General features: G+C 40.2%; 1 protein-coding gene across 2 annotated transcripts in view; it reads right to left on the reverse strand.

The window, feature by feature from the left end:
* Positions 1-18,841, reverse strand: part of LOC108087814 (apoptosis-stimulating of p53 protein 1) — a 39,147-nt gene extending 20,306 nt beyond the window's left edge. The window contains exons 1-2 of one of the 2 annotated variants that reach the window (XM_017185378.1): positions 18,416-18,841; positions 5,454-5,512 (exon numbers count right to left, since the gene is read on the reverse strand). In XM_017185378.1, coding sequence (XP_017040867.1) covers positions 5,454-5,486 — 33 coding nt within the window. In that variant the 5' untranslated portion in view covers positions 5,487-5,512; positions 18,416-18,841. Of the gene's footprint in view, positions 1-1,035; positions 2,075-5,453; positions 5,513-18,415 lie in introns of those variants that run through there. The other variant, XM_017185377.2, reaches the window with a different exon arrangement.
* Positions 18,842-24,690: the final 5,849 nt, after the last annotated feature.

Consider the following 24,690-nt stretch of genomic DNA (forward strand, 5'->3'; position numbering starts at 1 on the left):
AACTGAACAGAACCGAAAAATAAAAGGAGGGTGGCCAACGGGGCGTATGAGCGTTAAATAAGTGTGTGCAAAGTATCTGCGGTCGGGCGCTGCGCTCATTAAGCAAATTCAGGCCAGCTGAAAAACAGGAGGGGGTGAGCTCAACTCATAATTCTGAGTCACCTTTTGCTAATACTGCAACGTAGTAGGCGGTGCTTGCACCACTTCAGCTGGATGAAGGCAACAAATCCGCACAAATTGCACTCGCAGCGGGAGTGCCAAGAAGCAAAAAGCAAAAAGGGGCAACTACAAAATAAAAAAAACGAGCCACAAAAAAAAAAGGAGTGAGAGCGGTGGCATGCGACATTATTGATTTAAATGCCATAAACACCAAAAAGTAGCACACACACCAGCGATGACACACACATCGAAGCACGGCAAGTGGCACATCCGAAAGATACTTTGAATGTTTTTCAAGATAGCCCGCAGCGGAAGCTAAAAGCCAAGAAAAACAAACACGCTCCCACCTGTGATATTTATGTGTTAGAGAGCTATATGTGTGTGTGTGTGTGTGTGTGGGTCGGTCGCATTAATGTGAGTTGGTAATATGCCGCACACGTAGACAACTATTAACTAAAAGAGACACAGTGACAGACGGACGCACTAAAGCATACATTTAGGCGCTGATGGGCGGATATGTGGAATGGTGACAGTTGGCTGGTTGGTTCGTTCATTCGTTCATTCGTTCGCTTCCATTTCTGGATGGCCTAAAATGACTCCCGGCCTGGAAAGAAATTTGTAACAGATGCGGGCCAGCACACAATTGACTTCACAGCGAGCCCGCGAGTAATTGGAGACAACTGCCGGCTGCTCCGGCTGCTCCTGCTGCTGTTTCTGATATTTTATTTTATATATATATTTTTTTTTTTTTTTTTTTGTTGTTATTTGCCCTGCTTTGCCTTTAGCTTTGTCTCCGCCACAAAAACCGCCAACGCGAGATCCGCCCGCCCCCTTTTTCTGGGTCGTAATTGCGGGCCCAGATAAGCGCTTTATTACCGATTCACTGGCTTTTATCGCATTTTAATAACTCACGAAAAAATGCGCCAAACGAGCGCCGACCTTCCGCGTTACAAACTGTTTACGTTACGTTACGTTATGCGCTGGCCAAAAATCACGACGTTACGTTACGTTACGTTAGCGGCAATATCGCGTTAGCTAGCAACTTTCGCGACTGCCAGCCAAAGCACAACTGAATTGCTGGGACCGCTGGTGGAACAGAACTGAACGCTACGACGGCTGCCGCTGCTTTGAATTCGAAAACGAAGTTCGTCATCGGGCGGCAAAAGAAGCCGAAAGTTGGAAAATGTCCGAGGGAAATGCCGAGCCGACCGTTAGCCGAATAACTGCAGTTGTTTTTCGAGAGGCGGGGGTGGTGCTGGGTGCTGGGTGGGTTGATTCGGTTTGGTCGGAAAATGTGGGCGGCCTTGCTCACTTGCATCGCCGAATTGCTGAAGATGCCGCACGGAAGTGCGTGCGTTGCTGCAGTTCTGCCGGGGTATTATCCCAATGAAAGACTAAGGATTAAATTCGCATCCGAGCATTAAGCATGCATGCAACGAATGCACTTGCTGATTATTATGCTGATAGAATGGCTTAATAATGGCAGAACGCAATCCGAATACATTATGGTAGTCCCAGTAGTCTATATGCTCAGTGATTTATTTAATTTTTAATCAATAAAGTGCTCTATAAATGCGTTTTATTGGCTGGATTGTTATTGCCCTGCCAGCTGTTTGTAATACATGCAATGCGAAAACTCTTCACTTAAACTTATTTAGCTTTACGTAAGAGAAAAATACCTTAGCTAAAATGTTATTTCAGCAATGGTATTTGGAAACACACAAGCTTAGGCATTCATCTCGTTCAGAGATATTTGATAGGTATTTAATAAACAGAATGGATCTATTAATCCATGATTTCTGTTATTCTTGCCTTGACTTTTTGCTTATCGCTTCCAGCTGCTGGTGGCATGCAAAATCCCACTGTAGATGGCCTAGCCTGTCATTCTGTTGCGCAAATTAGCCGCCACCCTCCGCCATCCCTCCCCCTGCCACCCCCTGCAACCCCCGCACCTTCGGCGGGTTAAGCCGCCTTCTTTGTTAGTGAGAGAGTGTGTGTGTGGGCTGCTTAGCTAGTTTCAGCTTAGCCAGCTGCCTGTGTGCGTGTGCATCAAATCATTGCCGACTTTTGTGCGCAAATATTTACGACAACTGGCAGCTGCTTATCCCCGCACTCCTGCCAATGCACAGGGAGAAAAACTGTATTCATAAGATATCCTTTGTTTAAACTCATGATTTTAAACAGTGAACACAAAATTATCTTTCTTAATCAAGGGGAAGGCATACTTTTGTTAAGTTGTTTTGCGCTTTCTGATTTAAAAATGCATTTTTGTTTAAACAGCTTTTTTAACGAGGCATAAGAAATATTTATTTCTATATTCTAAAAATACTTTTAACAAGTGAACGTAAATTATTGGTAGTACTTATTTTTAGGTTTAATATACATATATGGCTGGCATACGTGTCGTATGCGTGATTTTAGTCCCAAGTACTTAATGATAAACTATTATCGTACATAAGCATTTGGAATGGTTAAAATACGTAAGCTACAAAACTACTCATTAATCTTGTTTGTAAATTAAAACCTCATTATTGGTTTTGAGAATGTTCCATAAATTAAAACCTCATTATTGGTTTTGAGAATGTTCCATAAAAAAGCAACAAATGTCAAAGAAAGAAAATTCTATTAGTGTCTAATTTTTTTCCAGTCTGCTGTCCCATCCCAGAGGCAAGAGGACACCGAAAAGAAACAAAAGCATGCGTCTAACATCTAACGACGACAACAACCTGTCACGCCAGCTGAGGTACGGCTACGGGTTTTTTTGTGAAGGGCTCTGGAGGGTCCGGAGGGTTCGGAGGATTGGGAGGGGAGGAGACTTGGGTACGGAAATGGGCACCGACAGCGAGAGAATGGGTCCTCTAACAAGGTGGCCCCCCTGCAGAGAGGGAGACAACAATGCGTTAGGGGGTCAGTCGACAGCAGCAACAGAAGCCAGAAACCTGTGGAGATTCGGGAGCCGGAGGTGCTCCACATGAGCTGACACCGGCAGTCGAACGAGCACATGTACGGTACATGGAACCCGGCTTTGGCATTGGGGATCCCTGGCCGTAATGGCCTCCAAAACAAAAGGCGTGCTTGTTCAGCAGCGGCAATAGGCTCACCCTCTCTCTCTCTCTCGCTCACTCCGAATCGCTCCAATGCCATGTGTACATTTGTCTTTTTGCAAATTAATTTATAAACACAATTGACATTGAGCCGGAATGTAAATATGCCGCTGAGAATTGTTGTTGCCTTGCATTAAAAATTCAAGTCCCACTCTGTCACATCTGCATGCTTGCCGCATGTGTGTGCGTGTCCCGTTATGGGTGTGTCTGTGTGTGTGAGTGGAGTGCCTCCATGTGTGTCTGTCTGCGTGACTCGCCCCCACTCATCTGTGTGTGTTTGTCTTTTGCCATGGCCTGGCATTTATATTTCCCTCCAGGAAACAGCAACAAAAGTTGCGAAATGCCAAGCTGACGTTGCACTTAAGGAAATAGGCTAACACAAATATTGCTGAAACGGAGGACAGTTGGTCGGCGGCGCCGCCAGGGGAAATTCCAATATTAGTTATGACCTTCGAGTGGGGCACTTTTCAAATAAATAATTGAATAAAATGCTAATTGGCCTGGCACCCATCTTCGTGCATCTTTCTAAGTCAAATTTATGGGAAGGAGTTTCATGAGGGGAAAGGTCATTTGTGGTTAAATTTTAAAGTCACTATGATTCAGAGATACCAAAGTCGAAACATTAAATTGAAAACAAAAAGCGTCGAAGGGTATTAATTACTAAAAAATATATTTAAATATGATATATGAAAGAAATATGATAGCTTATCAACAAACACTCACACACGTTGAATACCTATTTTTCTGCATATCAAATACAACTTTTTCCCTTTACTGAAAGGATAAATACATGCAAAAGTTTTCCCTTCAAAAAATGTTATTAAATGCTGGCTTTCACCATTAAATACCAACATTTCACCATGCAAACACTTGAGCAAAGGAGAAAAATTTCGAATTTCATTCGCTTTAACTTTGCCAAACGGTTATTAACTTTCAAACGTGTCTGCTGGACCTTAATGGCTGCAAAAAGCAACCTTATAACGAAAATACAGTCATAGTCATTCGTATGTTTGCACCAAAGGGAAAAATGGTTAAAAGTTCTTAAGACCGGCGAAACACTTTGGCCAGAGAACCTAAACAACAAGTTGTCGTTGACTTACAAACTGATTTGCAATTTTATAAAGAGCCTGGCTTTGTTGCCTTTCGAAAGAGTGGTAATGGTATGGTATGGGTTGGTTGGATGTTTGGTTGTTGGGTTGGGTACAATATATATGCACTGAAATGCGAAAGCACCGAAACAAAAGCTAAACAAAACTTTTGTTTGTCCTCATCGGGTGGCAGAAAAACTGCTGACTGACTTGGATGAAATTTGTCGACCAGGCCTAAGCCACAGAGTCTCCCTTCATCTGCTGCTGCTGCTGCTGCTGCTTCTGCTGGTGGTGACCTTTTTTGGCTGGCAAAAATTGTAAAACTCATTTACATAACAATTACCGCTTGACACGGCGATGCTCCCCACACTTTTCACCAGCGCCTTTCGGCCCAAAACAAAACTCGACTTCACATTGGGTAATACTTTGAAGTCTGGGCCCCAACTATATCTATTGTTTGTTGTTGTTGCTTTTTCTGTTGTGGCTCACATGTTGTCTCTTTCCGTTTGTCTTTCCGTCCCGCTTGCACTTCCCTCTCCCAGCCCCCGCTGGTGGCGCCACCTGCCGGCACTTGCGGGACTGACATTTTATTTAGATTGCTTTGCATTTTCAACTTTTCTCCATTTTCCAACCGCCAACTGCGTGCAGTTTTCAATACACAGAAGGAAAATGTGCAATCATAAGATCAATGTTTAATATTCGACTTTTCCTTTTTTTGGAGATTTCACTTTTTACAATAAGATCCTTAGTGAAACTATTACTACAAGAAAGTATGTCTATCTTATAGTAAATATCTTTTCTATCTAGTTTATAATATATTTATTTTTTTTTAACTTTTACATTTTGGTATTTTTTTTTTTTTTTTGTGTAGCACACTAGACTTCCCCCGACCATAAAACTTGTTGGCTTTAACTTCCCCCGCACTTCACTTTCATTATGTGCCAGTTGCATTGTCTTGACTTTTTCGCATATATTTCACCGGGTTTTCCCCGACCCCAGTGAACGTTTTTTTTTTGTTCGTGATGCGGTTCCGCCTCGGTTATGTGACACGGGGATCTGAACTGTTTGGCTCTAGACACTGATTAGCCGGAGAAGCACTTACAATTTCATCCAAAGTGTTCGTCGGCTCCTTCATACCATGACGTTAGAGATTCATCCAATCTGCCGGTGAGAGAAAGCAAACAATGGAGAAGTCAGAATCAGCAAACAGACAAACAAATAATCATTAAATATCAGATGTACAATGTGGGTGATGTGATGTGATGTGTTAAGGGGCGTCGATATACAAGTGTTTGCTGCCAAGGAAGTATTCCTTTTCCCATTCCTGTCTGCATGTCTGCATGTTTGTATGTGTGAGTGTGTGAGTGTGTGGGTTTGGCAAATATGTTTAAGAAAACCAGACAAACAGACAATTTAAATTTGTATTTTCAACAATTTTTTTGTGGCTTCCCTCTCGTTTTGCACGATTCCCTTGCCAGGGGAATAAAAACTGAAACAGGCTTTGCTGGCCAGTGATGGAAATACCATTTATTTTTCTTAAAATTTATAAAATTTATATACCACATATTTTTCCAATGTTTGCATTTTATTTTATTATCATTGGGAATTCTTTAAATTCCGAAAACCCATCAACTAATAATTGTCTTTGGTATTTGACAGATATTCTACTCTAGTTTGGTAAAATATTTTTGTTTTTCTAGCTTATGAATTATTTAAGATGCTTATATTTAACCGACTAAAAGCCGCATTGCTTTATGTTTGTGAAATAAATATTTGCTTTCGTGAATAAACTGGTTTGTTGGAAAATCGCTCTTGAATTTTGTTCACGTTTAGAAAGTGTACTTTATGTTTCGACGCGATAAAATTTAAGTTTAACGAGCAGGTTGAGTGGGGAGTTTAGGGGGTTTGTGGTTGCTAACAATGCTTACCCACAGGGACTTCCTCACTTTAACACACATACTGGCACCCACATACTCATACGTATATGTGCACAAAAGGCAGCCTTATCAATTTCAAGAATTTTTCCGTAAAAATATTAAAAAAAATAATTTGCCTTTTCTTCATGCAACATTCAAGTAAGAAATGATAAAAAAAATAGGACGAAGGGAGTGAGGACCTAATACCCATTTCCTTTTTGAACCATCTCTCACCCAACGAAGATTCACTCTTTTTATGTGACTTATTTAGTTCAACAAAAGAAGAAAAAAGCGAAGGACACAAGCGGTGGGGAAACGAAGTTCATTCTTATTAAAATCATGACATACACAGCAGAACTCGCAGTCATTTGCATTTTCCAACGAGTCGCCCTGTCGGCCTAGATACTTCGCTTCCTCTGTTTTTTAAGTTGATTGCCACATAAATTTCATGTAATCTAATAAAATTTGAATTGTCGTCGACTTTTGTTTCGGCCTGAATTTGTAAAGTGAACTGGCAACCGCAAAAGCCAGTACACCAGATACTTTTAATGGGTAGTATTTGGAATAAGAATTAGATGTTATATCGTGAGAGTATTTAATTTAAGCTGATGCATAAAAGAAGGGTTTTACTAAATGAAATTGATTTTTTATATCAAAAAGTAACGATCTGACTATCAATTCCAATTATTTTAATGCGAGTATATATTGAATTGAACAATGGCTATAAAATACTTTTACCCTATATACAACTATATCTACATTCATTTATATATGTTTATTTATTCACTGTGACACGATAAAATTCTATTCACGCACGCATCCCTAACCGAAAATTTGCAATCCTGTTTGAAATGCTGATGGAGTCTCAACTTTGAACGGGCGATAAGCTAATCAAAATAATTCAACTTAAAAAAACTTGGCAAGCGAATTTGCAACAAATTAATGTTATTTCATGGCTTCTTAAACTTGACACTGCGGTAACTACCAGCATCCAGCCCTTCAGTCCCCCCTTCTGCTCCATCATCTGTTCAGCTCACTTCAAAGTAATTCATTTCTGATTGGAAGTTTCCTGTCAGCAATTTTACTTTTTCCTCTGCCACTCGCTCGCTTTTCACTTTCCACTTTTTTGTGCGAACGAAAAGTTTTCTGCATGGCTTAAAGTGGGAGCGTTTATGGATATGTGTTGAGCAAGTTCGAGTTTCCACACATTTTACCCCTCGAACAATAAACTTGGAAAATTCACTGCTCGCCGGCGGAGAGAACATTTTCCAGTTTGTTGATCGGAATCTCCAGGGGGGAATCTCTGCGCCCCAGATCGATGGCTCCTGAAAACCCATATCCGAGGTATTTATAGGCAAATTGCCTTTGTTTGTTGCCCCCCGAGTGCAAGTATCTGTTCGCTTATTTGTAAACTTTTTCGTTTGATACTTTGCAAGCGGGGTGCGCCAAAGTTAATCTCGGTTAGACGAAGTTCTCTGTTTCGGTTAAAGGCATTTGATTGATTTTCCTCCTCCTGCACTTCAGTGCTGAGTTCGAATGGCAAATACTTCAGTCACTTGGCAATTCGCTCGAATGCAGTTTGCATGTTTGATGACAGCTCCAAACGGTTCCTCCGGAATTCCCCCACCGAACCGAACCCGATAGCCCAAAGTTTTTTGCATACATTCCCACACCTTTTGCAGCGCCATAAACAGAACGTGTCAAATGCACGATATCCAAATTCTCACATAACCAGCTAAATAAAAAGTGGGGGGCGATGCACACACGAATCTATACAACTGAATTCGTTTATTTTTGCACATGTATATTTGAGCAGAAACCAGGCGAAAGCCAAGCGAAACGAACCAAAGAAAATTGGCTACAAACAACGAATTTTCTCCGTGAAATAGAGACAAATATTTGGCAGGCAGTCGGTCGATCAAAACAATAGTCACAATTACTTATCAAGGAAAACTGTCTAAAACATTCGTATGCAAAATATAAATGACAACCTCATTTGGCTAGAAACCACAAATTAAATGACTTTCATATAAACACAAAGAGCATTCAGTAGAAAATAAATAAACATGAATTATCTATATATAAAAAGTGATGGTAATCAACTATATCATTGGCTCAGAAAACAAAATCATTTTAAAGCTATTAGCATAATTTATTCAATTCAAGATAATAAAAAATAGAATAATAAAATTTATAAATTTACTAAAATTTGTATACAGCAAGTAGGTGAATTACAAATTCGTTTAACTATTTTCATAAGTTTAAATTAGTTGTCATACAACCTAAACATAAAACTGCTTCAACACATAACAACCACTCTTCATAAATCAATAATAGTTAATTTTCTAACAATTACGAAAATGAGCAGCACAGCACAAATCTCCTGACATTTAATCAATCCATCCCATCGAGTAAATAAACATCATTGGGCGGCAGTACAATTCAGTAAGTGACTTTGTTAAACGAAGTTTGTCGTATAATTTGGAAACGCCAAACACGTTTGATTGCCCCAATACGCCACAGTATTTAATGCAATTATCGATTTGACAGTGAATACATTTGGGGCGAAGGTAAACACACATTCGCATGCAAATCCCGGGAGAATATTTACCCTAAAACAACAGAACCGAACTCGACCGCATATAAAAGCCGTGCAAAAATATCATCTGACAAAAACAATTTCAATAAATGTGTAATTCAGAATTGTTTTAATTATTTGCGGCAGCAAGGGAACAAACAATATAGATCCTGATTGGAGAAGCGCGAACCCATTCAAAATTCAGACAAGGTTTCGCTGCGGTGTTTTGCTGGTCGAGAATTTTATTAGGATTCGGTTTCGGGTTTCGAATTCATTTGCGACTTTTTCATTCAGTTGGTTTTCGGTCTCTGTGGCATCATATCATCTACCATTTCCGCTCATCGGGGCTTTACATAAATTAGCGAAAAACTGCACAATGTAATTTTAATGAGAATTAATCTTTCAGGCCTAAGTGTGGCAAATTGAATTTGAAAATGTGCGGTGTGATGGTGGGTAACACGGAACATTGCGTCCCGCTCGATAGACATGTTCTAGTTGTTGCTGTTGTTGTTGCTGTTGTTGTTGCCGTTGTTGTTGTCGTTGTTGTGGTCGTTGCACATTTGCCAAGCGCCAGAGGGCCAAAAGCTGCATCCACACACACACAATACGGCAAACACATGCATATTTGTGGGAATTTGCCAAATGCACAACAAGAGCGCGAGAATAACACCTGCAGGCTGCAAACTAATTAAAATCGTTGTGGCCATTTTGATGAGGCGCTAGCCATTAATTCATACAGTGAAAAGTGCCTAAAGTTGAGAGCAAATTTGGTTTTATTATTTTTTAATATTTATTTAAGCGATTCCAATCAAATGAAACTTTAAGAGCAAGTGTTATTATATAAATCTACCCCAAGATGGGCATTTTAAATTTAGCAAACAGAAGCCATTATAAATGAGTGTCCACTTTTATAATGAAAATTCGCTAATTGCAGCCATCGTACATAAATCGAATGCTAAACCGAATTAGATAGTTTGCCTGCCCTGTACTTTTGGCATTTGCAACTTCGGCTTTGACCAAAATAATTACTTAACCAGCTAAACAGAGTAATTGCTTTGCCAAGTAATTATCTTTAGTGCCGGCAATATCTTCAGTTTATGTGGGGGCAGCACGACATCACGTTTTGCTTGATAAAGTCCAGTTCCCTGTTCGTTATCTGTATCTGCATCTGTATCTGCGACTGATAGCTGAATCTTAAAGGGGTTTCTCTTGGCCACAATGAGACGTTCGCTTGGCCAACCAACAAGTGAGCAAGAAGGGGGTCAGAGGGCAATGGGCATATCTCAATTATTTGCGTGTTGAGTGTGCGGTTAAGGGAAGAAATTGCCTGAAAGGGCAGGGGAAAGGTAATTAACAGTCTTCTCGTAGGGCAACCATTTGTGCCAAGCACTTCGACAAGATGTCATTAAGACAGGACTCAATCATGGCCAAAAGGACCACAAATTATGGCAGTCTGCGGCACTTCAAATGAGTTGTTTCCGCAAAGGGAGCGCTCGAACGCGGCTCATAAATCAATAGCCATTGACAGCTTTGTCAATGAATCGGCGGATGATTGAATGAGCATACGCCACGTCCATCACGGCGTATACGCAACGCCTCGCTTCGCTTACCTCGAAGGTCATCAGTAAGTGGCTGGCGCCCGGAAAGACCTCAAAACGCTTTTCTGTCTCAATGCGCCTCGCATTCAAAAGAAATTTTCCAAGTCGCCTTCTTTTCTCTCCGTTGGAAAATCATTTTGCGCTGCCGAAATTCCAGACAGCATTTTGTGGCAATTTGTTCAATTACTCGAGCTTAGAAATCGATTTGGTTTATTAAAAAGAGCCCAGAGCTCAGGGCATCCGAACAAAAAGAAAAACCCAAAAACTACAGACCTTCATAGCTTGCCATTTTTGCTTGGCCAGCAAATTCAGCGGAAAACATTTTCAATTTAATTAAACAAAAACAAAGCAGAAAAATGTTGTTTCGAGTAAACTTTTTATCTACTTTTGGGGGAAAATTTGGGGCGTGGAAAAGGGATGATGGCACGATGATGACAGCCCAAAAATGTGAGTTTCCCATCTTTAAATAATTATGCAAAAATTGTTGGCAAATGAAAATGAAATTTGTTTTGTCCGAAACTTGGGAAAGATAGCGAACGGAAAATAGTTTAATATGAGAAAGGCAAATTTTTTTGTAAACACTGGTCAACAAACATACTATATATGTTTGTGTTCATGTTTATGTGCTTTAATTGGCCAGATAAACGAGAAACGATAAAAACATGCAACCGAAAAAGTCATGAAAGGAAACCAATTCAAATTCATTTCGAAAAGTTTCGTTTAATGATAAATATTTCAAAATGGTAATTAAACTGCCATATAATTGCAGAATTGAAATTAAATTGTTTAAGCTTTTAAATTTATTTTCAAATTCTGTGAGTTTTATAGACTGGTTAGAAAAACTTTAATGATTAACATAAAACCAAATCATGTTGCACTGTGTGTATATATTATATTTCTGATTCGAAATTACACCTTAATTGCTTCCAATGGATTACTTTATTATTAATGGGACTTTTATGATGCAGAAATATTTCATTGTGAATAGAAAATGTTTTATTAATTGGAATTCATGTTTTTAACTGATAACTCCTACAAGGTTCGTACATTTTATATGGTCTTCCCAAGTCATTAGGCACTAAATTGCTCTCAAATTACGAGTATTCCACTTCTAATCCGATACTAAATTATCCTGAAATGTGCTTGTGTAAATGGCACACTAGAAATAGACAGCCCACCACACATTTACCCAACCCTCGGCCCAACTCGCCCTTCTCGCACCTTTATTCCGACATTAGCTGACAATAAAATATGTAAATGGCTGCCGAATAAATCGCAGCAACTTCTGACACGCCAAAAAAAGAGAAAGGGGAAAGGGGAAGGGGGAGGGGGGCATTTGGGGGAGTGGTAAGAGGAGATCAGGCTGGCAGACAAGAGTCAAACAAGCAGAAACCGAGCGACATTTTCGTAATGCGAAAAGGTAACAGACGAAATCCATCAGTCCATAACGAAAGCCCCGTTGTGAGTGTGAATGTGTGTGTGTGTGTGAGTGTGAGTGTGTGTGCGAGTATGGGCCGCCTTTCCCCGGAATCCCCGCCCATCAGCAAACTACCGCCCCAAATGATGAGTTGCGATTACACACATAAATACGCAATTCGCTTAAGTACGTTGGTGGGGAAATGGAGAAGAGTGGAAAAGCGGAGGGGAATGGGAAGGGGAAGGGGGAGCGGAAGAGTTGGCCTGGAGAAGCGCTTCTGCGGTCTCTGTTCCGCCATGTGCGTCATGGCCCGGCTTCTGTTACCACTTACACACACCGCCACACACACACACAACCAAAACAATTGCGGTTAAATCGAAAGTAATGTTATTATATTACCTGCTTTGCTCTGCTTATAAAAAGTCTTAGATAAATAGTGCAATTTCAAAGCATATTTATTAAAATGTGTTCACTAAAATAAATAAAAAATACTTAGAAAAACAATTTTAAATCTTCATAAAATGTACCAACATAGAATTTAAACTGGTACAACCTTTATTTAAATGAAGAGTTTTATATTTCCCTTAAAGCAATTTGTTCTTTCATGAAACCTAAACCTTGAATTCATTTTCTGCCAAACAGAAATTTTTGTTATGGAATTTTTTTTTAAATCCTTACGAGTTTTTTTGCAACACTAGTATTTCGCCGGCGGCTGTATTTATTAGCAATTCAATGTGAAAAAGCGACGTTACACACACGCCGACAGGCAGACAAACACACCCCACCCACCCACACACACATATACACATGGACTCACACAACAATGGCAACAATAATGCGAATTGATGAAGCGTGAAGGATTTCGGAGGCAATTTTCAGGAGAGGATTCCGCCTGCATATCATCACTCTGCACACGCACAGATTAGGTTGGGTCGAGGGGGTCAACTTATCATATGTGAACATCACTGAACGCACCCTAAAGGGATTAAGTACCCGCCCCGTTGCCCCATTCTCTTTGTTTGTCCTTCATTGGGCGCCGGGGTCCTGCGTGAGTTATTTTAATTTTAAATTGTAATTACGTTTTAATGATATTTAAATTGGCACTGAAGTAAATCACGCCTGAATGGGCAAGAAAATTAATAATGCGATAATAAAGCAAGCGAAGTGGACAAACTAACAAGGGAAGCGGAAAATGTTATTGCTGAATTGCCTGCCAATTCATTTGGGGGATTGTTGTCCTACTTAAAAGGTATTTCAAAGCAAATAATTACAGATAGTTTACTAATATGTATATGTAATGTGCTAAATCAACAAACGAATTCAAATGAGTCCTTTCCAAAATCCTGCGTGCTACCATTTATTTATTTTGTTTTCAACACATCAAAAACTGCACACCAAACGAATATTTCGTACCAAAGGTTAAACCGAAATGGCGTAAAATAATAAAAGAAAAAAACCCCACCGAGCAAAATTCAATTGCGGCAAAATAACTAAAATTGCTTTGTCAGGGTAAAAGAGAATTTCCCGTCAGGCGGGGGGGCGGTAAATATTTTTCCTCCGCCCCCGAACACAAAAGAGGGGCGTGGCGGAAAGCCAAACTCTTTTCAATCGCGCCATACGTGAGTGGATGTGTGCGTGTGTGTGTGTGCACGCCGTGTCACTGGATAATTCAGACACAAAAAAAAAAACTTTGATTCTATATGCAAGCAATAAGGGAAGCCGGCAAAGGGAAGATTTGCATGCGGAGAGGAGCTGGTGGCTGGGATGTGTGTCAAATAAACATATTTGGCCCACATCCACGCCCCCGAGGAGGGTGCACCCCCATCGCCACATTCTCCACTTCCAGTTGGCAGGCATAAAATATCTGCAAAGCGCATTTAAGCCGCACCACACAATGAAAATAAATAAAGAAAAGAAGCGAACAAAAAAGCGCACCGAGACCCAACGATTTCGGCGCAATGAGGACAACCATACTGCGGGAAGGAAAATGGTGGGTGGTTAGCGGGATGTAAGCTGTGGGTGGTTCGGGGGCAGGTAGCACATGCAAGCCAAAAACATAATAATAATAAATATTCAGTTCAGTTCAGTGTTCAGTTTCCGTTTTATTCAACCTCAAGGAAAGGGCAGCTGGGGGTATGCATAATATCTTCTTAAATAAGAAGATGAATATTGTGTAACAAAGGATATTTAAAGTGAACTTTCAGCCAAATTAAAGGTTATTTTACTAACCTCTTTAATTAGTTTTAATGATTTTTACCTTCTTGCAAATCCCATTTTTCTCAGTTTTCAATGGTTTGCGCAAAAGTGACCCAAAGCCTTACTTTCAGGAACCATAATTTTTCCAATTTTAGTCCGATTGCAATCCTTGTATTGGATTTCTCAAGAAAAGTGCATTTAAATTTTTCAATTGACCCCCTTGCATATTCGATTTTTTTGACTTTTCAAACAAAGAAGGTTCAGTCCCTTGAAATCCAACGGGTTCAAATTAATATTTTAAAAAATACCTGTAAATACCTATTTAATCTTTGTGAAGGGTATTTTAAAAAATCCTCTCGCTTCATTTGGAGGATTTTTCGCACAGAATTCGCATGAATGAAAATGCGATATGAATGAATAAAACACCGAACTACAGCGAATGAAAAAAGTGATTCGCCCACATGTGCAGATGAAAATGCAGTGAGAGTGTGTGTGTGCGGGCGGAAGAAAGAGAGGGAAATAAGGAAAGAGAAAGTAAAGACGGAGGGGGGAAAGGGAAAGGAAGGATGAATCCGCCCGCAAGTAAGTAAACCAAATCCGAATGAACAGGGATTTGCATTCATAAAATATATCGCATGTGAGCAGAGCGGAGACATCCTTGCTTATCCTCCGTTTTTAGTGTCTCCTATCTCCCTCTCTCTCTCTTTCTTTCTTTGTTGCTCCCCATAGCCCCATCTCTTTTGCCCGCAGACCCTGCAGGTATTGCTAGTCAAATGGAGGTCATGGCTGTGTGTGTGTGTGTGTGTACACCCGTCTTTATGTGTGTTTTTGTGCAAATTATGCAAATCGCAAGCATGAAAAACAAATATTAAACTTTTCACGAGAAAAAAAGATTCAAAAATTAAATAAAATTTTACAAAAGACATAAAAACCAAACGGTTGCCCTAACACGCACACAGAGGCAACCACACACAATGACACATAAGTGGGTTGACTGCACGACAAACGTGGAAATGGGAAACTCCCCGCCAAAGGAATAACAAGGAAAGGGATCCCGCACATATAGTCGAGCTTCCCTAAGGTGATTTTTTTGCAAATGGAATCAAATTGAGGGGCAAGACCTTTAACGACTAAACTTTCTAACTGTTATGTCTTTATTTCGAACTTTGAACTTTTCCGACTTGGATTTCTTTGTAACAGAGAATTGTTTTTTAAAATAGTATTGGTAATAGAGCAATGTTATGTTATCTAAGATATGTAGATTAAAAATAGTAAAGACCAGTGGTTTTAAAACAAGGTATCGTTTTTCAAATGGCAGTTGTTTATCCAATTTAGGGTATTAGTACTGTATAGGAAGATGAGTCCCGCGTAATGATTGTACTTACACATGTATGCATGACCCACCATTATCCTGCCATCTGGAAATCCCTTAACCCCCTCTCGCCACCAAAACCCACCCGACAAAAGTTGGCAACTCACTCGAAAAAAGCTAAAGCAAACAAACAAACGCAAATTTGGTTCGCTCTTTTTATTTTTTTTTTCTGTGAAAAGCGCGCGTGGACAATAGTGTGCATAGGCGGGGGGATGTAGTAACAAAGGGGGTTAGGTGAATGGGGGAGGGGCTTTTGGGCGCGGCTGTCTGCACGTGTGTATGTGCTCTGGAGCAACTAGTTGTGGGCCGGGCCCCATTTCATTTGGGGCTGGCCGAAAAAGCGTCGCAAAAATATCTGTAAACACGCAGCTGGCTTTGAGCACCCCCTCAAAAAAATCCCCCCGGTTTCGCTTACCCCCCACTCGAAAACCAGGCGCGTTAAATAAAATCCCGCACGCTTCGTTTGGACATGAAAAAAAACACGTTTCCCCCGCCACCACCCACTCTCTCTCTCTTCGTTGCCATGGTGAAATGCAAAACAAATTAGAAAATAGGTTTGTCAACATCAGGCAGCCGGTTTCAAAACTCAAAATGTGGGCGGACATGCCACGCCCGGTGGAAAGTTGGGTTTTAGTTTCCAGGAAGGACTTGCAGTACGTCGCATGCAGTAATTTAAATGCCTAGAGCGATTTTTGGGAAAATCCTCGACTGTTGTTTTTGTTAATAGATTTTAATGGGAGAACTGTTTTAAAAATATGCAAGAAATAACATAAATGATTGTGAAATTCAAACTGAATCGATATCCCAATCTAAATATTAAATTATAATAAAATATTTTCATAAAGCCAAAAACTTTTTGTTCGAATCTCTGTTTGTGGTTATTGTAGTATAATCTCTAACACAACACTTCAATCACAAAGGAAGCCAGACTAATTTATCTGTTCATTCTCCCAAAAAAAAAAAAAAAAATATACTAAATTGCTTGTCAATCAAGTGGAGTTCATTAAACGGTTGGCAACGTTTTTGACGTCATAAGCGTTACACGCACTCGTCCAAAACGGAGCGTGATAAATGTTTGAAACAAAAGTGTTACTGACCTCACATTACACGTAAAAAACGTGCAGGTTCCAAAAATTCATACTCATTTTTTTTCGGGGGTGCAAGACGCGAGCGAGAAAGACATATGGGAAAGAGAGCGAGAGGGAGAAGGAGATACAGAGCGAGACGGGTAGCAAAGGGAAAGGAGATAGCAAGTTTGGGACCTCGAAGTTCATCGTTTGTCTGCCTCGCTTCACTTTTCACACTTTTCGTTTTCGTTGCGTTGGAATTTCTAAAAACCCAAACTACCAGATAGAATGAGCGAAAGAGAGGTCTGCTCCCCGAAGAAGGGAGATGGGGATTGGAGCTGGCATTCCTGGTTGCCAAGGCAACAAAGCCAACTCAACGGCGATCGCTGGAATGCAGCAGCTACAACAACCACAAAAACAAGGCTTGAAACTAAAAAAAACGGCTTTGTTGCTTTTTTACAACGTTTTGTTGTTGCTGCTGGTTTGCTGCACGGAGAAAAATGAGAAAAGCTTTAGTATTTAAAGTGTTGCTATTAAACAATAGTAAACGGCTCCCTTTCTTTTATATAATCAGTATAACTTACAGTCTTTCTAGTTAATTAAATTAGGCTTAATTTCCATCCCCATTGCAATCGTTCAATATACAAAAGATCAAATGATCTAGATTCTTAAAATTAACATTACAAACAATAAGTTACACAATTTTCGTAAGCCTAAACTAAATTGTCACGAATAATAAAGCCAAGCTTGAACTTCAGATATATAAACATCTGTCAAATGTCAATCAACAGTAAAGTTCTCATAATTTCCATTTTTTAACAAAAGAGTCTTTAGTCGAATACTTTTACTCTACGAGTAACGGGAATAATAACCCAAAGTTTGTTTACCGACCCATTGTGTGAATTTTGTTCTTTAACTATAAGTTCTCAAACGTTCTTTTTTCTTTTTATGACAGATAGTAGCTCAATCTATACAAATACGAAAGACTTGGATTTCTCGCTGTGTGTGTGTGTTTTTTTTAGTCGAGGGGAACACGTTTAAAAGCGATCGAAGAGGGGATTTGCTCGGGGTGCGGCGGACGAGCTGTTGACTTGGCTTTTCAATTGGAAATGGACTTGGGGCCTGAGAATGGGCCTGGCTTCGAATCGAGCGGTGTGCACACATTTGTGTGGGTTTTCGGGGATGCTTTTGTGAACCGTGCGCGGATCGGTTTGGCTGGGCTGAAAAATGCTAAACCGGAATGTGGCTCATTCAGTGAAAAGAGCATAATAACGATCGGCGTAGCCGCAACATGATCATGATCGCGATGACGACGACGCTGGCGATCGAAAGCCAAGCGCTCGAATCGTCGTAACTTGAGGCCGGCAATCTAAGCGCTTGGCTTCTCAACGTTGTTGCTTGTTTTTCTGGTTTCGCCAATTGCGCCAGATTTGCGTTTTTTTTTTGTTTTTTTTTTTATGGGTTTTCTGTTTTATTTTTGTTCTTCTCGGTTTTTATTTTTGTAGTTTCAGAAAAAATGTCGCCAATGGATCAGAGGAAAACAGAGCGTGTACAGTTGGCAGCATCATCATCGTCGGCCAATTTTGGAGGCCAACAAGCCTGTGCTCCTCCCCCCTTTCGGAAAATTCCCACAAGCCAATGGCTGGAAAAAAAGAATCACGTTTATACCGTTTTGTACTGATTTTCTGTTCCCTCTTCTCATTGTCATTATCTGGTCTTTCTCTTTCCACCTCGGCGTTTTCAAGTGCAATTTTAAAATGCCACACGCACACATACTCATCGTCCACACAGATACCATGCTCATTAAATATTTTTGCTGTTGAATAATTTTTCTTCTTTTTTTTTTGGGGTGAGGAAGCGAGGGGAGCGGGGGGAGTGTTGGTGAGTGGAAAGAAAAGAAAAACTTCAAGTTCAACTCACCTTGTCTGCACCTTGCGCTGCTTCTTTTGCTGCTTCTGCCGCTGCCGTTGTTGTTGTTGTTGTCGCTTATTTTTGCTGCTGTTTAATTGCACCTTAAAGTGAATTAATCACCGTTTACACTGCCGCTTCTTCTGCTTCTTCTTCAGCCTGCCTTTTGTATCACGCAACTTTTTTGCATACTTTTTAACTGGCTTTCTTTCATTCAATTCACATAGCTGCTTCTTTGCCTTTGTAATTAATTGAATATACACTCGCGCAATCACACACACATTGAGAGGGCACTCGCTTACACACACGAACGAACGCTGAAGGAGGGAGCGAGACGGAGCACGCGGGTTTTCCTTTTCCGTTTTTCCGCTTTTTGGGGGAAAACACGTCTGGCGACAGGTAAGTGAATTGAGCAACTGACGCCGACTCTTTCGACGGCTTCGCTTTGGGCCACGCTCAGCGAATCAATAAACCAAAGAAACACCAACAAAACTCAAATACTCTCTCGCCGATCTCCAGCACCAGCTAGCCATCTCTTTCTGGCCGCGACAACTGGCGTCCCGCTTGCACCTGCGCACTTGTTGCGGCGGTGCTGATCGGGCCGAAATACGTTACGAAGCACCGTTTGAATTTTACCTGTGACGCGAACAGAAAAAGATACTGAGAGAGCGGACACCTGGAGAGCACTCAACTCAACGAAGTAGAGAGGGAGAGCCACTTACCTGTCTTCAACTACACTGAAAACATAACATTTATTATTTGGCATTTTAAAAAATATAAACAAAAACAAGTTTTTAGACTCTAAAAATCATACCATACTACAACTGTTTAAAAACCTTATTCATATCGAAGGCATTATCCGTTTGATGTTCAATATATTTTTCTCAGTGTGTCGTTATCTCTGAAGCCGTCTAGCCACAAGTTGAGTGCACGGAAATTAGCTCGCTACAATTGAGTGTTTATCTCATTTTCTAGGTATTGGTATTGTTTACAGCGGTATTCGTGTTTCCATGGTGCAAATAATGGGCCAAAAACAATGATTGTACCCATGACATTAGCTATACGAGTTAAATGGTTTTTTAATTTAAAAAGGCAGCAGGGAGTTGTTACTTAACTAATAATTTAGTCCAGATAAGTGGTTCCTCTCTCCTGTTTCCTTTATTATATTATAATATAAGCCGCCAAAATTCATATTCAAATTCTTCGGTGTGTGTCTCCGCTTTTAGATCTGTGCTAAAAACGGGTTTCCGTTTTTATTTTTGTGCTAGCAAATTTCCCCTCTTTTAGTTCAGTTCTGTTAACAGAGTTTCATTGCTCAGTTAAGGGGAATGATAAGGGCAAGTTTTTGGATTCTTCTTGTGTAAATGAAAAGGTATAAATGAAAACTGTTTTTATGGCCCAGAATTTGTTTAAGTTTCTCTTAACTAATTACCAGCGCCCAAATTGAGAAAAGTCACGCCTGACCTCGTTAACGGAAATGTAAATTTTGCAAGTGTTTGAAAACGTGTAGAGGGCGCTATTCTACATAATATTTTAAGGGTATGTGTAAATATACATAGCAGTGCTGTTAACATTTATTTAGCAGATATTTACAGTTAAATATTGCAGGTTCAAGATAAGATAATTGTTTTCAAAAATAATATTAACTTATTAAATAATTGTTAGGCAAAAATCATGCATTTTAAAACGTTTAAAGTTAAATTAGGGAATGAATTGATTGATTTACAAGACCTAGAAGAATAAAAAATATGGAAAATATATGGAAATAAAAAAAAACATATAAATGTGCAATTAAATTGAATAATGGCCAATTTCACCTCCTAACCAAAAATGATTAACTGGAGTATAACTTCAGACCATTTCTGCAGATAATTGGCAGCGAGGAAAGAAATGAGTGAAATCCTCAAGCAACCCCATCAGCCCCTTCCTTCCTCTTTTATTTTCGTTTTCCGCCAAAAAGTTGCATAAATCTGTGAAATTACCCAAACACTCGAAAGCTTAACACAGACGGATGAGTAATGCCCGAGAGATTCGCACGGGGTGAGGTGGAAAACAGGAAAAAGGGAAAGTGGAAATGAGGGGCGGGAAGTTCGGTGGGAAAAAGTTAACCGCAAAGCGAAAATTTTCGGTGGCGGGGAATACGTCATAAAAACGATTTAACAACCGAATAAGCAACCGCAAAATCAGAATGACAATGCCTTCCCTTTTCCTCTCATCCCTCTGACTTTCTTCAACGCACCCTTACTTTCTCCACACCCCTTACTTTCTCCATTACCGCCCCTTTAAGCAAACGGAAATGAAGCCGACGAGGCGCGTAAAACAAAAAGCGAAAAGGAAAACCCTAAGAATACCTTCGGGCAGATCAGGAATGTATAATATTTCATGGGGTTTGAAAGGTTTTCATTGTGCAATTCCAAATCCTGAAGGAGAGTGTCTAGCACAGCTTGCCAATGATTCTCTGGAGATAAGTCATCCATTTAGTCTTTGACGGCTTCCGTCGAGCCAACTGCTTTTTTTTATGGCCTATCAACGAACGCCTAATGCCGGCAATTAAAATATACGACAGACGGGAAAGGAAAAGAGCTGCCTTGGGCCATCGCTCCTCGCTTCCTCCAAAGGATTTTGCAGATGGAGCGTTGGAAAAACGCCTTCAAGCTGCTAGAAAATGTGCGTTTAATGAAATTTTTATTCAATCAGCAGAGCAACTTTTATGGCAAAACATACGGATGGCGAGGGGGGAGGTTTTCGAGGGGGGTTTTGCGCTCGAACCTGTTGAGTTTATGATAAAGTGGCTTCCCTTTCCTCTTACCCCGATCCCCCCCTTCAGCTTCTTCTTCTTCTTCTTTTGGCCTGCGACTATGCGAAGTGCTCTGCTTTTACAACCTCCATTTATCTTTCACTTTGCGAAACGCAACGCAACGCGTCGAGTGGAAGATGGAAGGGATTTCCCCGACCGCGATGATGTTTGCTTAGTGCGGGATATGGAAATGGGCATAGTTGAGAGCTATGGATGGGATATATGAAGTGGTGGGAGATAAATCACACAATCAGGGAGCTATTGGCTTTGGGCTGTTTACCAAAGATCGCCCTTTGAAACGCACAAAAGAGTTAATAAAAACAAATATATTTTGGGGTCAATAAAAAATCAAAGAGCTGAAAAGATTTTATTAAAACATTTTTGCCCTTTCTTCACATGAATATAAATATGTATCTAGAACCTCTTACACTTTAATTATACAAATATTTTTACATTTTACATATTTTACATATTTTGACATAATTGCTACATTTTAATTGAAATTTACTTTTCAAAGCATCCAAGAATTGAAAAAACTTTTCTTATTTCCCCAAGACTAAATCGTTCTTTATCTGTAATATTGAGGTGTTGAAAAAATAAACTTTTAAGCAGACTTACGCCGAGACTTCCTCCCATTCTCCAACTCAATTGAAATGGAAATGACCAAACCAAAGACAAACTCATGAATATCATTAGCAATGGCTTCATCCTGTGACACCAGCCCACATGATTTTCTTTTCTTCGTTTTTGTTTTCCTTTTTCCGCTGTGAATGCTCCTTATTATACACTTACCCACAGCCCTGGGGCTGCAATTAAGCGTTTGCGGCGAGGCAAGTTCTGGCAAATTGTAGCCAAAAAACACGGGCTCAAAGCGACCAACAAAGCCACAGCAGAAGGCAGACAGCTGAGCAGAATTCCTTTTCATTTTGCCCATTGCCCCACCTGTCTGTCTGGCCGACAGGTGTGCGCATTTCATTTGCATAGATTAGCTAGATTAAAACGGAAGGCAAAAGATACAGAGCACAGGATACAGATACAAATACACTTCGTTGGTGGCAAGTCGCCACTTGGCAGCAACACCTAAAAAAGTCGGGATGTTCGGCTGTCTCAATCCAGCGTTTGTGGGTTAATTAAAAAGTTTTTTTTTTCGAAATAAATTAACATAAATTTTCGTTTGGCCGGGAAATCCGCGAAAATGAATTTTCTTCTAATTGACCAGCACCTGAGGGCCAACCTCCAATTTCCATCCGCCGACAGAAGCAACAATTGGCCTTAAAGCCAACGTTAAACCTTTCTTTTTGTGGGTCAACCGCTAGCAACTCGTTGCCTTGCCCCCTTTTTCATCCGCCGAATATTGATCGCATTAGTGAAAAGGCGGCAAACCGCAGGAAAAGTAGGCGGTGGGTGCTTTCCGGTGGGTGGTGGGTGTGGCTGGCCCGTCTGCTCGTTCGAGTTCAGTTTTTGCCCATGTGGGTCAAGTAAATCAATTGACAGCTCTCTGAGCTCCGAACTTGAGCGAGGACAAAGGCAATCTGAGTGTTTGTTTGTGTTTGTGTGCGTTTCGCCGTATGCGTGTATGGGTGTGGGCCACCTGGTCGCCTCTATAAATAAATCAAGGCTTATGATAATATGCCACACAAACACACCCTATGCTGATAAGATATAGGCCATCGTATTCAACGACCTAGAGGGAGAAGCCACCATATTAGAATCATTAATACAGTCATTTTCGAATCGGTGGGATCATAAAATAAATAAAAATATAGCAGTTTCATTTGTAAAAGGATTTCTGATATCCCAAATAGTAACATGTCCCATTACCAAAAACAAAAATAAAATATTTAATAAATTTACATATATGCTAGTAAATACAATTTAAACATTTTTCTATACTGTATGACTATTTTTTAACCTCATTGCTTTGAATACCTGTTAAATACCTTTGTTCCAATTTGCTGAACTCTTTCTTAAAGATTTTCTTTTCTATTTTGAGGCATTAAAGTCTTTAATGTATTCATAACGAAAAGCTCCCCCAACGCGGAACAATAACAAACAGTTCAAAGGCCGCCACCACTTGACTTCCGTCGAGGATTCCTTATGAGTGAGTTTTCCCTACGCCTTAACCTTTTCCGACTTTTCCGAGCCACCCTTTTGAGGCCCTTGTACGATTTCCACGTCCACTCAATCACCATTCAAGTTGACATATTGTAACGTTACGAAAAATATTACAAAATGCTACCCATATGCAACGTGAATGGGATTTGTTTGCGCTGAGCGAGATTGTTTGCGGTTTGTCTGACGGGTTTTCGCCGAAGATTAATTGCATTTGGTAGTGCAGCAGGTGCACTTTGTTGTTGCTATTTTCGGCACCTGCACTTCCTGCACTTGGCAAATGAGTTTGGCCATTTAGGTAATTGCGAACTGAGTGCAAGGTGCCTCACACCGAAGTGTTTCGGGTCAGAACTTCCCAACTGGAACTACTTAAATGGGAAATATGAGCACTTTATCAGCAGATAAATAGGCTACACTAAAAGGAGAACTATTCAAGATTTATGATTCATGTTTGTGGTTTAAACTAAGTAAATAAATCCGAAAATGAATCATTAAATCTGCTGTGAAAGATTATGTTCTGTTTTTATAGGCTTGTAAATTTGTTTAATGTACATGATATTTTGGGTTTTGCTCAAACTTTAATTTATTCAACAGATGCAAACAAAAAGTTATTTTTTATTTGAGGTATACAAGTTTTTCTTTCATTTTATGATCCATATATTTATATGATACGGATTCATAGCACAGTGTTAATTTCTTTTTGAATTTTTCCTGTGCAAACATGTGAGTATATTGGGAAATACAGCGGCATGAGCAATGGGTAAAACCCCCCATGTCCTCTGCCGAAATCGAAACATTAATAAAATGCCGAATAATGCTCGTCACAAATTCGAAATATTGCTGGGCTGTCAGCGCTTCGGATCATAAAAGAACCAACGGAAAACTCGAGCAATAAACAACGCCAGCCAAAAAAAAAAAAAAAAAAAAAAAAGACCGAAAGAGAATCAGTAGCAAAACAAAGGAAAAGCCAGAGAAAAGGGTCGAAAAACAAAAACAAAAAAATATAGTTGTGAACGTTGCAATCCTTAAAGTGCCTTGGCTGCCCAACATTCCACCCAAGTACCACCCACTTTTCGCCACCTTGAACCACCCACTCTCCACCCTTCCTTATGCTCCATTGATGGAACATACAAAACAAAGTCAGCAGAGACAGCTAAAGATAAACAAAGCAAAGTCGTAAAGAAAAAATACAAACAATCCCAACGCGGTGGGGCAATCAAATTGGGAGGGACGTTCACTACAACACAGAGCAAAGTGCACGGAAAAGCTAACGGTGACGTGGCAGAGCTTTTCCGTGACGTCACAGTTGAAAGCGTCGGACCGAAGGCGGCGAACCAAACCGAACCGAATTGAAATCGCTTCAAACACTCGACGGCGC

The sequence above is a fragment of the Drosophila ficusphila genome, unplaced genomic scaffold, assembly GCF_018152265.1.
Source record: "Drosophila ficusphila isolate 14025-0441.05 unplaced genomic scaffold, ASM1815226v1 contig_414, whole genome shotgun sequence".
NCBI lineage: Eukaryota > Metazoa > Arthropoda > Insecta > Diptera > Drosophilidae > Drosophila > Drosophila ficusphila.